Source organism: Primulina eburnea, chromosome 3 (genome assembly GCF_022965805.1).
Source record: "Primulina eburnea isolate SZY01 chromosome 3, ASM2296580v1, whole genome shotgun sequence".
Classification (NCBI taxonomy): Eukaryota; Viridiplantae; Streptophyta; class Magnoliopsida; order Lamiales; family Gesneriaceae; genus Primulina; species Primulina eburnea.
In genome coordinates this window covers 13,199,140-13,217,494 of record NC_133103.1, presented here as the reverse complement: position 1 = coordinate 13,217,494, position 18,355 = coordinate 13,199,140, and the positions used below count along the sequence as shown (strand labels likewise).

At 33.2% G+C, this 18,355-nt stretch overlaps 3 protein-coding genes across 7 annotated transcripts in view; 2 read left to right on the top strand and 1 right to left on the bottom strand.

Annotated features, from left to right (window-relative positions):
• The window catches only part of LOC140826601 (uncharacterized), a 54,638-nt gene that overhangs the window by 8,563 nt on the left and 27,720 nt on the right, over window positions 1–18,355 (top strand). The window lies entirely within an intron of this gene.
• On the bottom strand, window positions 273–7,911 carry LOC140826588 (beta-amylase 7-like). 5 transcript variants are annotated; one of them, XR_012116841.1, is made up of 13 exons: window positions 7,653–7,911; window positions 6,529–7,151; window positions 5,805–6,086; window positions 5,429–5,506; window positions 5,076–5,279; window positions 4,887–4,901; window positions 3,785–3,979; window positions 3,139–3,303; window positions 2,586–2,846; window positions 1,946–2,164; window positions 1,549–1,768; window positions 543–676; window positions 273–455 (listed from the first exon to the last, which is right to left on the bottom strand). XR_012116841.1 is itself a non-coding variant. In XM_073188993.1 (12 exons), exons 2-12 carry the CDS (start codon window positions 6,970–6,972, stop codon window positions 648–650), a joined length of 2,112 nt encoding a protein of 703 aa, XP_073045094.1. In that variant the 5' UTR covers window positions 6,973–7,151; window positions 7,653–7,911; the 3' UTR covers window positions 273–647. The 5 variants fall into 5 exon arrangements, 4 of the variants coding, with proteins under 4 accessions (XP_073045094.1, XP_073045095.1, XP_073045096.1 ...); XM_073188993.1 differs by having other exon boundaries at window positions 273–676; XM_073188994.1 differs by having other exon boundaries at window positions 273–676; window positions 6,529–7,165; window positions 7,653–7,909.
• LOC140826589 (rop guanine nucleotide exchange factor 3-like) lies at window positions 15,176–18,115 on the top strand. Its single transcript, XM_073188998.1, has 8 exons — window positions 15,176–15,432; window positions 15,746–16,088; window positions 16,189–16,305; window positions 16,500–16,654; window positions 16,729–16,803; window positions 16,937–17,239; window positions 17,333–17,677; window positions 17,764–18,115. The coding sequence occupies exons 2-8, from the start codon at window positions 15,767–15,769 to the stop codon at window positions 17,911–17,913; spliced, it is 1,467 nt and encodes a 488-aa protein (XP_073045099.1). The 5' UTR covers window positions 15,176–15,432; window positions 15,746–15,766; the 3' UTR covers window positions 17,914–18,115.

The window sequence follows — 18,355 nt, the reverse complement described above, 5'->3', positions numbered from 1 at the left end:
TTTGACGTTCATCTCTCTTATCAAATGTAAAATTATAAGTTATAACATACAAAGAAATGTCAAATACATTTAAGTATAGGAGTGAGAATACACAAAAAAAAAAAAAAAAAAAAAAGAGAGAGCTATATAGTACATATTCAAACCACATAAGTGTATGTGATCTCCTACACAAAACCTCAGTGAGCATGGATATAATTTCCCCCATGATGTATACTTGATACTTCTCCAACATTGGCCCAAACCCACAGGCGCATACCAAATTTAACATGGAATACACATGAAAGACAAGATGAAACATACACTAGGAATGGTTAGATAGTCGAGTCATACAAGTCTACCAACAATTTTCATGTTTCATATAGAATTGCATTGCCCATCTACAAAGATGAAACACTATTCCAAATAGAAAGTATAGAATCTAGTGGTGATTGTGGCGTATTTCGTTTTAAGCCAATCTGCACAATTTAAGCTTCATTACTCCATGCATGAAATATAACATTAGCAACAAATTCTACAGATATCAGGTGAATCTGTTAGCCTACCTTGATTGACACTGATGAAGTATCATAGTACGAATGATGATTGTTTCGTTTTTCTCACAGATGCGTGCCTAATTAATGTAATTAAATACTATCTGGTGTTTCGAACTACGTCTGATATTCGAGGACGGGTTCTCCTGCAATAGAGATGAGAAAGATGTCAATACTACCAGGGGCATTTCACGGCATGATGATATAGGATGCAAATAGAATTGTCGTCATTAACTACAATAGCATGGGTGGCAGCTCGATTCAAGCTTGTTCTTGTCCAGCAATTATAACTACAATCATATTTGTTTATTTATATATTTTCTCTTGCTAAGTTTGTTAGATGACCATTATATACCAACTTCTTTATTAATTATTACCAGATACAATTCATGTATGTTACAACTTGGTATTTAACTCTCTTTCGGCTTCATTTCGTTTCTTTATTTTCTGTCCCCAAGATAGAAACCAAGAACACAACCAACTTTTGTATTCTCTTCTACAGATAAGATATTTCCCGGTTTCACATCTCTCAACACAATCATTGATTTTAAATAAACTTTTTCCCACTTCCCTGTATTCCTAAAAATACTGCATTAAATTCATAAAAAAAAAACTCTATCAATGCTTCATATTTTCTTACAGACACTGAATGACATATTAGGTTCGTGTGCATTTCCACCACTGTTGCATAATGGAGCTCAACTTCTTTTATAAATGACACAACCTTTTGCATCCCCTCAAGTGTATTTCCTACCATTATTGACAAGATGCAGAAAAATTTTTGGGCATCACAACAATGCCAAATGTATGGTTCTAAGTGTTTTTATAGAATAAACTATAAGGAAGGTGCAAGTTCAAAAGATCAATGATCTGGAACACAGGAAAGGTTCAAATCCAACATATACCCACCCAAGTCTAAACACAAGCTATTCGCCAAGATATAAAATATGCAAGTGTTAATCAAGTCAAAATACGGATGAATTAATAGAATGAATAAAAAAAGTAGTAGTAACATTACCATGCATCCTCTTGACAAATCGTTCAAATTCTATGAATTTCTGTGGCTCGAAAAGAAGTTGACTGAGCCTCAGATAAGTAAAAGAGGAAAAATGCCTCCCATCTGGATCACTGACGGGCTTTGCCTTATCCAATAAATAGTTATAGCCTTCCCTGTCATGGCAGGAAAGAGAATTCTCACCGGCAACTGGTATGCAACCATCCCAGGCAGCATTCAACACCTAAATTGGTGACTAGATGTTACTATATGATATTTCAAAGAATATTATGCATACTCAAAATGATAATAGCATACTCTGACATGGAAAATAAACTGGCTAATGCAATGAAGATTTTATGTTGCAAAACCAAGGAGCATGATGTGATTCAAATTATGATATCAATTCAGGAATACTAACTTGCCAAGCCAAACCCTCAGGATCAGCCGAAGCTTCCGAGAAATTCACATGATTATCAAACATGCCAATTTCAGACGACATAAAGCACAAAGTAGCCCCATGCCTCTTTAGCATTGCCATAACAGAAACATAGCCATCACGGTTGCACGAATTATAGAATCCAGCAGTTAATTCAGCAGCATGACTAGCAGTCTTGTACCACCAATGAATACCTGATAGCTGCTTATAAAGAAAAATATTATTATATCTTGCATGAGTCAACTTCAGTTTAAGTCAATTAAACTATACAATTTGGTCATGCACAACTCCAGAATTACATGCATAAAATGAACTTAGAAAATCTTCCAGAAACGTGATAGTAAAGAGTAAATAACAAATGCTGCAACTAAACAATAAAATTGTCCGATGATTGACAAAACTATGTGGGGGAATGAAAAAAAACCTGACTGAGCCAATGCATGGAGTCACAAAAAAAGAGCACTATACCAAATATTATCTAAGAACTGAAAGAGACATAAAATATCTAATAAAAAAGTTTCTTTGTATGATGGATGGTAAAAAGAAAGCCAGTGTGGTATATAAATTAAGGTCTGCCGAAACATTGAATAATACGACAGACTGTAACTTTGGGCCAACTCACCTTTGTAGCAATGCAGGTTTCTTCAAAAGCTAATTTAGCCAGAGAAAGCACTCGATCACAATGATCAACTAAAACCTGAGAGTACCATCTAAGGAAAAACCTGCCATAATAGCCATCATAATCTCCACCATCACAGAAAAATCCTGTTTCCTGAGGCCGGGAATTATAGAAACCGGTATTATCAGGCCCTCGTGCCCAAAAAGAGTGTCCTCTTAGTTCAGCTGCTTTCCGCAAGCTTTTCAACATATACTGATCATAGCACTGAAAAGGCAGAAAAAAATGGTTACAATGCCCAGTATTGCATTGGCAAAGTTTACACAGAACAATATTTTGGTTAGTAGCACCATTTTCTAAATTTTGCATGCCCTGCGCCCAACCACGTACACGAAAGAAAAGAGATAAAAGTCAATATTCTTGGTCATGAATTGTCCATGCCCAAACATATGCTAGTGTCTTGTCATCAAAGAGATAGAGGCAGAGAGAGAGGTGGTCTGTGGGGCGCCTAAAATCCTGAAGGCTGCATTTTGTATGAAATTGGTATATCTTACATTACCTGAAATTCGCCAATACCAGGATATCTCCAACCATGCTTCACTGGAGTAGAAGGGTATCTCAGCTCTCCACATGGACCAAGTCCGATTACTATCATAGATATGATACCATTCTCAAAAAACTCATCAAACTCAACCCGAAAGCTTCTCATAAAATCAAAGTAGACCTACATAAATTTTCAAAATTATGAAACAAAAAAATTAATTGAGGCAAACTTGAGGAGGTGACTATCAATAAGAGAATTTATAAGAGGAACATGGCAACCTCAAAGCTAATGAAAAATATGAATCAAAATGGGAAAGCAGGAAGCCAAATATTTTCTTTTAGGATCAAATCATCAATCTTTTAATCTGAAATATCTAGCACGCACAAACAAATTTTTATGCTCTTAATGACACTAATCACCAAAAATTAATGAGCAAAGCATTAAAACCTCGGATTCTTGATAATAGTCAGTAAAAATGCAAGAAATAAACAAGATAAATCTTGAACTGTTCACTAATAATAACTTCAGATCTCCTAGACTGCTAAAAGAGTAAAGTTATCAAGAACATGAGCATAGCAAGGGCACAAACCTCCTAGACTCTAAAACTTTCCAATGAAAAAATATAGAGAGATCACAAACATTGAAAATGTTAATTAGTTACCTCTGCAGCCGTTCGTCCTCTCAATACTCTTTCCTTATCAACACCCCAAGACAAACACTCGGTGTTTCGCCTTCCCAATCTGTCGGTGAAAAATATGTCTGGATTGCTTCGACCAATTTCAGCCACCCAGTGAGGCAATGCAATACAAACATCATCCCCGACATTTCCTCCACATTCATGAAAAGACATCAGAACCTGTTTTTTGTTTAGGAAAAAAACTATAATATTTTTCGTAGAAGTTCAAAAGAAAACTATGAAAGCAACAGGAAATTAATCAATGTAGTACTGCAACACACTCACTTCATCAAGCAGTCAATGTTTTATTGCCAACTAACAGCCAACATTCTTACAGCAGCCATCACATTATTGACTACGTAGATGTTTTGGAAGCACCATTTTAGCCAAAAAATTATTAACCATGATGTGACCATCGCACTCACTTCATCAAGCAGTCAATGTTTTATTGCCAACTAACAGCCAACATTCTTACAGCAGCCATCGCATTATTGACTACGTAGATGTTTTGGAAGCACCATTTTAGCCAAAAAATTATTAACCATGATGTGACCATCGCACTCACTTCATCAAGCAGTCAATGTTTTATTGCCAACTAACAGCCAACATTCTTACAGCAGCCATCGCATTATTGACTATGTAGATATTTTGGAAGCACCATTTTAGCCAAAAAATTATTAACCATGATGTGACCAGTGACCATGATAGCATGTACAACTTTCAGTTATCTAATATTTTTTCCCGGATGAGATCATGTATGGATGATCATCACCCCAGGTTGTTTCAACAGTTCCGCAGCAATCCAAATTGCAAAAACATTCCATTAAGTTTGTGCATAAAAATTCATCATCTTTCCTGGAAATTTTGTGATGTTTTGGATAAAAATTAATCACTTTCTGATGCACAGGAAAATTGTCCAACAAAAGTCATTGTTTTCTGTTTCACACGATCAGTTAATCAATGCAGCTATGCAGGTATTACATGATCTATACAGGGACAAGTAGATGGGACCATCCAGTAAATATAAGAATTTGTGCATCATCCGGGGAAACTCATCATACATACATAATAAAAGCATGAAGGATACTCTTTGAGAAAGACCCTGAAAAGTGAAGAACGATAGAATTATGTCATCCAACAGATATAAAATCGACCAAGCTAATTGTACAATCTATGAAGACTGACATTAACATCAGATAGAGATACACAAAGGTAAGAATGCCACAAAAAACATCTACTGGCTAAATGTGAAGTAGTCAGGAATAGAAGAACTAACTTGTAACTTCATTTTCAGCTCTTGCACAATTTGAAACAACCTCTTGTAGCCATTCCAGTTATATTCTTGGGGTGCATGAGCTTCGACAACACCCCACCAACAATCCACCACAACACCATCCACATTGATCGACTTCAAGACTTTCAGTTGCTTCACCAGACCATCCGGATCAACAAGCTCGCACTTCATATTGATGACACCCAGCTGACACCATTAACTTGAATATTATGTAAAAATTAAAAACTACAAATGGACAAACAATCGAAGACAAATTTACAATAAAGGTATGAAGGCAGGACAAGAACTTGAAAAATACAGAAAAAGTATAATGTTGGTAGACTCAGAGAACTCACTGGCAACATGATATAAACTGGAACATGGGGAGTGCCAGTAAAATCATGCTCCTGCGACTTTGTGTGTATGTCGACGATCTAGACAATTTATAACGGAAAATCGTTACAGAAGTATCAGAGAGACCAGGGTGAGTGAAAAGATCCCAAATTTTTTTTAAAAAAAAACACTGTAGAGGAAAAAATAAGACATGCTGTTTTACATATTAAATTCATGAAAGTAACTAACAGCATTTGGTTTGAAAATTGAAAAGCTTACTTTTTTCTTTCGATAATTACTTCTGAAATTATCGTGATCATAATCGAGACAATTTTCAGAGCCTAAGAAGAAAACTACTGGGAAGGAAACAATTTGATTTCAGGAAGCCAAAAATCTGACCTGCCTGTTGTCAACTGCATTGATGGGACCTCCAAGGAGAGGATCATTCTGCATGTCTCCTTCGTCTCCAATAATGGATGAAGTCTGGGATCTGTCAACTGGGGATACATCGTAAGGAGAACTGGGCAAAAAAACTCCTTTCATGTGAGATGCATTATGATCAGCCGTGTTTTGATGGCCAGGGGGGATGCCTCTCAAGGAAGGAGGTGAACTATGTAGCACCGGCATATGTGTAGAGGATGAAGTCACTGTGGCACTTGGCGCGACGGTAGGTCTTGCTCCCTGGAGATGTTGAACAAATAATTGTGTGATTGAAAGATAGGCATGAATGTACATATGTCTGCAGCAGCCAAAGTAAACATTCATGCACTATGTTAAACATGCTCACCTCTTGGCGTGGGAGGATGATAATGTGGGATCACAACACTATAATACTCAGACAAGGATAAAATGTGTGGGGTGCGGGGGGAGCGGAAATGCACCAACAAAGTATCCCATGACCTTGACATAATAATGCCACATATGATAAGGGAGCAGAGACTGAATCCAATTGTACATCTAAAATTATTTAATCATGCCCACATAAAAATAGTCATAGGCAAACGGATGCAAGTGATGTCACCAACATGCTGATCTATAAGTGGCTGAGAAATATTGACGTTCACAATTCAAAATCCACCAAGGGACAAATGAATATATTATGCACAACCAGATTAGTAGATACCTGTGGTCTGGAAGGGAAGGTGGTTCCATCGGGAAGAACGACCCAACCTGCTTCCCTTGCCAAAGCAGCTATGACATCATTAATGTCAGCTCTAACTCTAAGATTATAGTTCCCATGTCTTCGAAGCCCAGCCAAAATCTTTGCTGTGATTGCTCTGCGTTGTCGCTCTCGAAGCTTTGTTCTTTCTTTCTCTTCCTGTGGCCTACACCTTCGAGACCCTCCTCCCTGAGGAGTTGGTTGATCTTGATATAGCTGATGCTGCTTAAACCTTTTGTTACCACTCGTAGATACAATGCCCACATCAACACCAACCACCGTGGGTGTACCCATGTTCTTCTCTTCGTCGTCGTCGTCATCGTCGTCGTCATCATCATCTTCATCTTCCTCTTTCACATCCATTCCCATTTCATCGTCATCTTCTTCGCTAGCTGCAAATCTCTGCATCCCTGCTGCAATATCTTTTACAGAATTTTCTATTTCTCTGGGTTATCTTCTATTTTAGCAGACAAGGATCAGGTTCCATATCTCGCACCATATCTGTCATGTGTTAATGACATATTGTCCCTGGAAAGCGAACGCATATGTTTGTGATCAAATAATCCCGCTGGCTGGCTCAGAATTATCTGAAACAAAATATCTACAGTAAACACCGAGTTTGTCATCAGAAAAATACATGGGTTTAGTAGATAAATAAACAAAAGCTCCATCGTATCTTGAACATGCACTCAAATGGGAACCGAAGGAAATTGAAATATCGAACTTCTGGACTTTCTATATTGCCGTTTGAAGAATGTGATATCTTGAATTTGTTTAACTCTAAATACAAAATGCATCGCTATGCTAGCTCAGTGTTATATGGATGGCTTTTAGAAATCTGTTGTAAAATTAGAACAGATAGCAAAACAAGACATTTGACAACAATTTAACTTCACATAAATAAAATCAGCGAAAGCTATCGATATTCCCGTTGTTTTTCTTTGCAATAAAATTCAGCTTTTGTGAGAAATAACACCTCAATTACAGTAGAAGAACACGTTCTGATATCGTCTCACATCCTAAAGATTCAGATCTAAACGACACCGCTCCACAAAAAACCAAACCAAGATCCAGGGGTGCAAACTTACCGCCAGTTAAGAAAGCGGCGAGCTTGCCGGAATGCTCTGACAAGACAACTGGAAGAGAGTAAGAAAGTGAAATTGTGGAATTCGAATGCTACCACCAGTGCTTTTAGAGATGAGCGGATTTCACGGCGGCGACACGGCGGAGGAGAAAAAGGAGTGGCGGTGACGGTGGTGGTAGGTTTGGCACGAGGGAAGCGTGTGAAAGGAGTTGGCACGCGTTTGGAGCCTTATCCTCAGACGTGCGGCTCACACGAATTGCACGTGCTTTAGATGGACCCACTCACGAAAATTGTGTGGGACCATTCCAAAATGTGTGGTTTTTTGTGTATATATATATATGAGATTTCTGAAATAAATTAGTTATTATAAGGTATAATTCTTTTTATCATTATCAATAGATTAAATTGAAATTTGACAAATTATGAAAAAACTAAATTGATATTTGAATTATTGAAATAAAAAAATAAAAATAAAAATGTGTGTTGAATTTTTTTTAAAAAATATAATATTAATATCATGTAAAAGTAAAGTTGAAAGAAAAAATTGATATACATTCTACACTGTTATTATCATGTCTTCAATTTTAATAAAATATAATAGATAATATAAACATTTCACAAAATATATATAAAAAACTTAAAAAATTATAATCAGGGGCACAAATCAACTTAGGGCACGTGATCCTCAGCTCCATCTATGCTCTGAATCACGGTACATCCTCCTCAAATAAAATATTTTAAAAATTATTAAAATTTATCATAATCTATGAGATGAGTCAATCTTACTTATATTCACAATAAAAAGTAATATTCTTAGCATAAAAAATTATACTTTTTCATGAGTGACCCAAATAAGAGATTCGTCTCACAAATATGATCCGTGAGACCGTCTTACACAAATTTTTGTCATATTCATAACACAATATATCACAAATAAGATACTTAAAAAAAATAAATGAATAAAATATTTTGTTTGAGATTTATTATATTTTGTTTCTACATGATTTTTGGTGCATTTAATTTTTAATAATGTGTGCAAATGTGGTGTATTTGAACAAAATGTAACACAATTTAGAGGAAACAAATGATAATGTTTACACAACGAGGTGTCGGGGGGTCTCAGCTCTAGCCGCTCCTGTTAATTTTTTTTAATTTTTTTTTTAATTATTATTTTTTGTTTTAAATAAAATACATGAAACTTTATTTTTTTTAATACTATTCTTAATTTTTATATAATTAATAAATCAAATAAAATACGAGTATTAATTATAATAAAGTAATAATAACAATAAATAATGTGAAATAAATTAATAATAAAAACCTCAGGAATGTTAAAAATAATGAAATTATTATATTTAAAATTATTTCATCATAGGTTTTAATTTAAATAATTATAAAACTAAGTTTAAGATAAATGAATGAGATAGCAGACTCGCAGTGACATGAGTTACGAATACAAATCAGAATAGTTGAGAAAAAAATATTTTAAAAAAATTGTTGACATATTTAGTAAATAAAAATAAAAATTATCTATCATATATATATATATATATATATATATATATATATATATATATATATATATATATATATATATATATATATATATATATATCTCAAAAATGATAATCGGATATAGGGCTGCGAAATTTTGGGCTAAGTTTTAAAACTTGGATCGAATATCCAGGCCTACTCAAGTAGAATATAAAATTCAAACATTTATTGGGCCAATTGAATATTATAATTGGAGGAAAAAACTTGTATGAGACTGTCTCATGAGTGGTATTTTGTGAGACAAATCTATTATTTGAGTCATCTATAAAAAATATTACTTTTTATGCTAAGAGTATTATTTTTTATTGTGAATATCAGTAGAGTTGATATGTCTCACAAATAAAGATTCGTTAGACTGTCTCACAAATAAAGATTCGTTAGACCGTCTCACAAAACACCTACTCTACATCGAGAGCCCAAATACAATCAGGCCTTCAACCACTAAATATTGGTCAAATGTTATAAATTTAAATAAGAAGAAAGAAAAGGATCTAATTCGTTCATGACTGAAAACGCTTTTTTATAAAGTATAATTATAAGATACAAATATGTAGATAGATAAGATTGAGATATGTAAAATCATATCATAACACTCCCTTACTAATTATTTATGTTTGGTAAGACGATTGTTTGGGGGCTTCATGAAGACTCAATTGCATGGACACTAAAACCTAGTAGAGTAAACAAATCCAGAGAGGAAGAAATATAGTACAACAATTGATATTTTTTTTTGGATGTTCTGTCGTCCATGAATGTTCTTCGATAAAATTTTACTAAGAAAAATCTAATGGGGCAAAAACCGATCCAACGAAAGAAAATTACGAAGTAATCACTTTTTACTTGTTAATTGTCTCGTTAAAAATCTTGTTATGAAAAACCACCCGTAAAAAAATCATAGACAAAAAAAGAAAAGGTAAAAGTTAGACTACTCGTCATTTGAACTCATTACACTTCTTCATTCCAATCTTGTACCCGGATTTCTTATAAGTTGATATACGCAATAACTTCGCATGTAGATCTGTCACATAAATGATAATAAAATTTGATTAAATTTTATTTTATTAATGATATTCCGAATTTTATCAATATAAACCTATAAATTTATATTATTATTCTATGTATTCTCTTCATTATATATAATAATTTAATAAAGTTTTTCTAGATATGCCAGTGTGGCAATACATTATAATATTTGGATCATATTTTATTTATTTATTATGCTAGTTTTTCAAAAATGTTTAAGACAAATATATACAAGTTTATTCAAATTTGCCATCGACTTAGTAGTGTAAGTTCATGTTATTTTAATATGTTCGGTCCTTTTAAACAAATTAGTCGTTATGTCTTTGTTGAGTGTAATTTAATTGATTATGATAGTTTTTAAATAATATTTTAGCATAATAATTTGTAAATTTACTCAACGCGCATATAATTTAATTGTGTAAATTTTGGATGAGAAAATAATAAGTTGATGCATGTATGTTATGTCGTTTTGTTTATTGTGTTTTAAAAAACATTTTAGCATAATGATTTGCAAATTAAATAAAAAAATATAATTGTGACTATGTGGTGTAAATTCATATTTCTTTGAACAATGTATTATGTTCAAATAATCAAATCCCTACATATGAATTATTATTAATATTTTTATTTGTTAACTCAATAAATGAGTCGAGCTGGAGCTCACAACCCACATAGACGCGCATATTCACGAATATGTAGACGAGCCAGGTTCGAACCTGATAGACGAGCCAATTTTTGAGCTTGAGCTTTCGAGACATATAAACGAACATGTTGCGAACAATAAACGAGTCGAACTGGAACTCGCGAACAGGCTCACGAGCAAAATATTATTAAGCTCGATATAGATTTGATAAAATTGTCAAGTTCGATCTCGGTTCGATAAGATCAAAAAAAATTTATCGAGTCGAGCTCCTCGCAAGCTGCGTTCATTTACATCATTAGACTTCTCTACTCCAATCTCGCATTTGGACAAAGAAAACGATGGTAAACAACATGGAATTTGAAGCTATAATGCACATAAAATAAATAATAATTGCATCAATTTTATGATTAAATCTGATGCTTGAGACCAAGTTCCTCCAACAAAGTTCGCAATATATATTAATATAATGAGAATGACATGGGTTTTCGATAGGATTTGATGAAATAATTTGACAAAAATTTACATAATAAATCCATATTTTTGTCAAATCATCGATAAATTCTTCAGTTGAAAACATATTAAATTAATTTTATTCAGATTATTAGTAAATAGTGTATTGTATTTCTTCAAGATAATTTACAACAAAATATGATTCTAAGTTCTAACATGAATCAAATCAATATTTTTAAATAATATTATTACATCATGAATCTTACATTAGATTCTCGAAGAATATTGACAAACATTAAATATTATATCAATATTCATAATACTTTATGAATATCGACAAATCTCTAAATCGTAAATCAATATTCTCAAAGAATATTAACAAATCTTATATACTATATCAATAATTTTCCAGAATATTGATAAATATTCTATTGTGGAACAATCTCCTTAAAAATATTTAAGATCAATAATTTTCAAGATATTGACAGATATTAGGTGTTAATCAATATTTTCAGGAATATATAGATCTATATTTTTCGGAAAAATTTAAAAAAATTAGATGATCTACATTTCTTCTGGAATATGGATATATTTAAAAATATTATATCTTTAATTAATGTTCTTCGGGAATATTTAAAAGTCTTAAATCTTGATCTATATTTTCAGCAATATTCTTCAAAAATATTTACAACTCTTACATCTCAAACCTTCGTGTTTCTGGCTAGACTACCAGTATAAAACTATACTGTCGTACGAGCATTAATATAAATCTAAAAATTGTGCTATTTTATGTGCATAACATAAAACTTTAAATTGCGCTACTTTTTAGAGCATCAATTGTTATATCATAAAAGTGGGTCTCATGTAAGACCGTCTCACGGATCCTAATTTGTGAGATGGATCAACCCTACCGATATTAACAATAAAAAATAACACTTTTAGCATAAAAAACAATATTTTTTCATGGATGACCCAAATAAGGATCTGTCTCACAAAATACGACCCGTGAGACCGTCTCACATAATTTTTTGCCATATCATAAATATAATATTTTCAATAATAGGTTCTACTCTTAACTAGGAGAACAACTCGAAATATAAAGAATTCGTTTTGATATCGTGTTATAAATTTAAGACAAAAACTTGTGTGAGAAGATCTCACGGGTCGTATTTGTGAGACAGCTCTTTTATTTGGATTATTCATGAAAAATTATTATTTTTTATGCTAAGATTATTACTTTTTATTGTGAATATGGGTAGAGTTGACCCGTCTCACAGATTAGAATCCGTGAGATGGTCTCACATGAGACCCACTCTAAATTTAATAGAAAATAAGAAGAGAGAAAAATGAATTTAGATCATGACGTCAAACTATTTCATTCATAACTGAAAATACCTATTTATAGGGTATAGCTACATGATACAAATTTATAGCTTGATAAGATTTGAGATATTTATCTTGACATTCATCTATATTTAAAATCATATCATAACAGAAACCGTGTTATTTTATTTATTTTTAATGTTTTGAAATTAATAAAACATTTTATTTGATAGTGCATAATAGAGAAGTTCCTAAATGTTTGGGAAACCTAATCCAACTATTAGAATATCATCAATAAAAACATGACAAAAATTTGTGTGAGACGGTCTCACGGGTCATATTTGTGAGACGGATCTTATTTGGGTCATCCATGAAAAGTATTACTTTTTATGCTAATAGTATTAATTTTTGTTGTGAATATGGGTAGGGTTGACCCGTCTCACATATTAAGATCCGTGAGACGGTCTCACATGAGATTCACTCTAAAAACATGGCAAAATTCTTTTGTAAAAATAAGTCTATTTAGCAAATCAATTATATTTTAATGCTATTTCTTTAGCTTATACCTTTTCATATTAAAATGCTTATTTTGTTTCTTATTGGCATTTTATGCATTAATGTAATGTTTATTTACTCTTAAAAAAAAAACCTTTTCAATTATTGACTAATTATTGTTTTTAGACATCTAATATATGAGGATGTTTAAACTAAATGTCAAATTTAGAATTATAATAAACTTGTTTTTTTAGAAGTTTGATTGTAAATGTTTATTCATATTTAATAAAAACCAAATAATAAGATAAAAGAGGAAATTATTGTCAATGGGCGTTTAAAAAAAAAATACGATAAATATAATGCAACTCGTTTAGACATTTCTAAATTGAGTTAATGTGATAGAAAAAGAATCTTGGTTAAATATTTTTTTGAATTATCTACTAAAGTATAGTTTGGTACACTGGATAAGAGAGAAATTGATAAATAATCATCATTATCTCAAGTTTGATATTTTGGCAAAAACTTGTGTGAGACGGTCTCACGGATCATATTTGTGAGACGGATCTCTTATTTGGGTTATCCATGAAAAATTACTATTTTTTATGCTAAGAGTACTACTTTTTATTGTAAATATGGGTAGGGTTGACCCGTCTCACAGATTAAGATCCGTGAGACGGTCTCACATGAGACTCACTCTGATATTTTTTTAGAAAGCTGATAAATAATCATACAACCCATATGAACACTGTTAATTTTGGACTTTGGAAGACGGCTGTTATTTTTCAAAAAAACAATAACAAATTTTTTTTTTGTTTAATTTTCTAAATAAAATTCTTGAATTTTTCTTTCGATTCTCCTCACCTGAATTGTGTAGTGACTTGCTAACTTATTGCACGTTCAAAGGTCGTTTAAGTCAAATCATGGTGTGCACGTCTATCAAATTGTATATAAGTTCATGGAAAATTATATATTAATCCTATGAACTATGTTACAAAACTTTATCCTAAGTTTATCGTGAATGTTATGTATATATGTATACATATACACAATTTTAATATACTACACATTCATAACTATGTATATTTATGTGAGTTTCGATGAGGTAACACTCACTAATCAAATGTGATTAAATACAGAAAAATTATACAACCAATAAGTGAGTGACACTGTATCCATGCTTACATGAGTGTATACGATGATGAGTGTCAAGTTTGACTCACTCCATCGTACTAAAGTTATTCTTTGACCTTCTTAAAAAATATTTTCCAAAATAAATTATCTATCACGAAAACAAAATAAAGGTGTTAGAATTTATATAATATTTATTTTGTCCGGCTACATCAAAGATATGGTAATCGATACGAGACGGAATTAAAATTTAAAGAAAATATCAATGTATTAGGAAAGACAAAGCTTATGTTATTTTATTGATACACATAAAAACATGCAATATTTGAATGTATAAATTGACATTATATTCGTTTGTTTATTTAAAAAATATCAAATTATATATAAAAGTTAGGCAGAAAACTAGATTAATTTCAATTCAAAACATCCTCCTTCCCTAGATTCCTCTCGAAAATTTTAATTTTGGAGTTATCTACTATTTCCCAGCAAAGAGTTTTTTTTGGCCAATTAAATCTAAAACTAAAAATTAGTCCCCTGTTTGATCTCTGATATATAATCATTAAAATATCGGATTTGGATCCTCTACTGTAGTTGAAACACAACACATGATGCTGTGGCTGATGGAAACGAGATAATCAGTTGATCATTTCATATGAAAAGAGCACATCATCGATGTTGTGTTTTCAGCCACAGCAGAAGATCCAAATCTTTAAATATCCAAATACCTAGAAAAAAATGAACCTCGATTCTTGCATTTATTTTATGGTTGAAGCTAACCGACACATCCTTCCCTAGATGTTAATGAATATATACACAGTCAAGAAACATTTAAAAAAATTGTACAAACCTAACAATATATTTTTTTTAACAAAATGTCAACTAATATACTAGATTATTGCATGGCTCGTGCCACGATTTCGAATTAAAGTTGTTGCTTGTTATTCCTCCGATTTTTTGAATAAAAGTTCATCAAAGTTACCAAATGGGATCAGAACTGTACTGCATATTTCTTGTGTCATTAGCTAGTGAATCAAGATCCCGACAGTAAAGTGTTCTTGCAAGAACATAAAGGCTATTATTTCATGGTAAAGTTTGCAGAAGAATTCAGAGCAGAGGGAACTGTTTCGATTTCAAACGGTAACCACCGTTCAAAAAGTGTATATAAAGAGTATGCATCTCTCTCTGTTTGCTATTTGTGTAGACAAATTTTTAATTCAAATTTCATTTTTATCCATCTCCCGATCACTTTTCAAAGAAATTTTGGTGCGAGCTTCGAATAATTATTCCAAGTTCTGATGTTAAAAATGACGTATGATCTTTTTTTTTTATAAAGATCGTGAATTAAGGAGGATTTGTAGCTTTTTTCCTATTTTATCTGTTTGCTTTTTCTAAGTAGGAAATTATGCCAGAATCTTGCGTAATATATACCATAACAAGTGATTTTTCTAGCTCTTAACCAAATTATACATTTCGCATTGCAGATTCTTGTCCAAGACATAGACATGCTAAAAAATCAAGAAATAGAGAGCATCTCTTCAAAGTATGATGAGGTTGATGATATGGGGTTCCAGTTTTCATCTTCTGCTGATCAATCATTCACAGAAATTACGAGTAATTCGATCTTGAGCGGCGATTCTTTCGCCTACTGCAGGACTGATTCAGAGACGTCAGCATTCTCCGGTCTGGCCGATGAAATTAGCTCTTCTGAGACAGATTCTCCCCTTTTTTGGAAAGGCCTCAAGTCCCCAGATGGAACGGCACTTTCAAGATTCAGCGTGAGAAAGCACAACCTTGGAAGTTTGGACGATGAAACACAAGGTTTAGGTGAAGTATTTCTCTTTCTCGTATAAATTTTCGTTGAAATCACCAGTGTGTTTTGATCACATGACAAGTGTGCATGAGCTGGAGCTTTTGGAATTTACAGATTTTGAATTGATGAAGGAGAGATTCGCCAAGCTATTGCTAGGGGAAGATATGTCTGGGAGTGGTAAAGGGGAGTCCATTGCTCTCACCATCTCAAATGCCATAACCAACTTCTACGGTAAATCTTGAAAATAGAGTACTGATCTAGGTGTCCTTATAACCACTGGATCATATACAGCGCTTCTGAATGTCATGTGGCACTTGAAAATGATCCGACGACTATGGATCACCGGGAAACACATAACGAGTTCTTTCTACTACATTTTATCCATAATTTTAGTCTGATCTCAATATAACTTTGTTACGATGCAGCTTCGATATTTGGTCAGCATCAAAGATTAGAGCCTTTGAATCTTGAGAAGAAGTTGATGTGGAAGAGAGAAATGAATTGCCTGTTATCTGTCTGTGATCATATAGTAGAATTTAGTCCAACACTGCAGAATTTAAAAGATGGGACTACTTTGGAGGTGAAATTCATTCTTTTTCCCCATTTTTAGACCATTTTCTTTCTTTTAGCAAATCAAGAAAATGCTGCTTACAGGTGATGACAAGCAGGCCAAGACCAGACATTTACATCAACCTTCCTGCATTAAAAAAACTTGACGCAATGCTCCTAGTAAGAACAAAAGTTCACTCCATCTTCATTTCCTAGGCGAGCAAAAAATATGAGTGTATACGCTAGGGAAATTTTCTTTTTCCTTTTTTCCGAGAGAGATGAATAATGAAGTGAAATTTTTGGCATGAGACAGGATATATTGGACAGTTTTGAGGATACTGAGTTCTGGTATGCAGATCAGGGCAGGATATCAGGAAACTCGGCGCATTCCGGGTCTTTTAGAAGAATACTTCAACCTCGGCCTCTACGAAAAGAAGGAAAATGGTGGTTGCCTGTTCCTTGTATTTCACCAGAAGGGCTATCTGAAAAATCCAAGAAACATTTAAGACAAAAGTGCGATTTTGCTAACCAAATTCACAAGGCTGCAATGGCTATAAACACCGGCATTATTGCTGAAATGCAGGTTCCAGAACCATATTTGGATTCTCTTCCTAAGGTAAATTTGAGACGAAACTCTAAACGGTCGTGCTAAAGGGAAAGTAGAAACTTCTGTAAAACTAGTTTATTTTGTCTGTTAATGTGATTCTAGAGCGGGAAAGCAAGCATAGGAGATACAATCTACAACTATATGTACAACACACGGAAGTTTTCGGCTGATCATCTTCTTGACTCACTCGGCATAAACTCGGAACGTGAAGCCCTAGAACTGGCAGACAAGATCGAAGCCTCTATGTACACATGGCGTCGTAAAATGTGGGTGGCTCACTCGAAATCATCCTGGGGTGTGGTTAAGGATCTCGTATCCGACATAGATCGATGTGACAAGAATCATCTTTTAGCAGACAGGGCAAATACCTTACTTTTCTGTTTGAAGCAAAGATATCCTGGACTTTCACAAACTACATTGGATTCAAGTAAAATCCAATACAACAAGGCACGTACTGGAAAGTGATATGAATGTTCTCGATTCCTTAACTCGAAAATTGATTTCATGCTTGATGTTTGAATATGCTAATGCAGGATATAGGACAAGCAGTGTTGGAAAGCTATTCCAGAGTATTAGAAAGCTTAGCATTCAACATTGTTGCCTGGATTGAGGATGTTCTTTATGTAGATCATAAGACCATGACAAAACAAGAGCAAGGAACTGGAAACCCGTGCTTGGTCTAATCCATCGAGGGAGGCAATCACCTCACAGATTTTTAAGTCGTCATCTTCAAACAAGAGTGACATCTTGAATGAAAGACCCTTAAAGAACATGAGAATATCAGAGATATATACGTATATCAGAGAAAATATTAGCTTCTTCTTTCATTTTTTAACCTTTTCGTGCACTGGAATCTCATGTTTTACTGTCATCTCTTATAATAATCCCGAATCGTTTGAATCGCAGGCGAGTTGAATGTACCCATTTTTCATTCTTTACTCCAATTCTCAGTAAGAAGATGAGTATTTACTGGTTGACAATAATAATTTTTTTTCAAAACTAGCCCTGGCAATGCACTGATATAACTATTAATTTTGTGTACGTGTGGACAATCTTCTCTACATGTCATAATGATCTTCTGCGAGGTAAGTTCGTGTGCTAAAGAGGAGCTCAAAATCTTTTTGA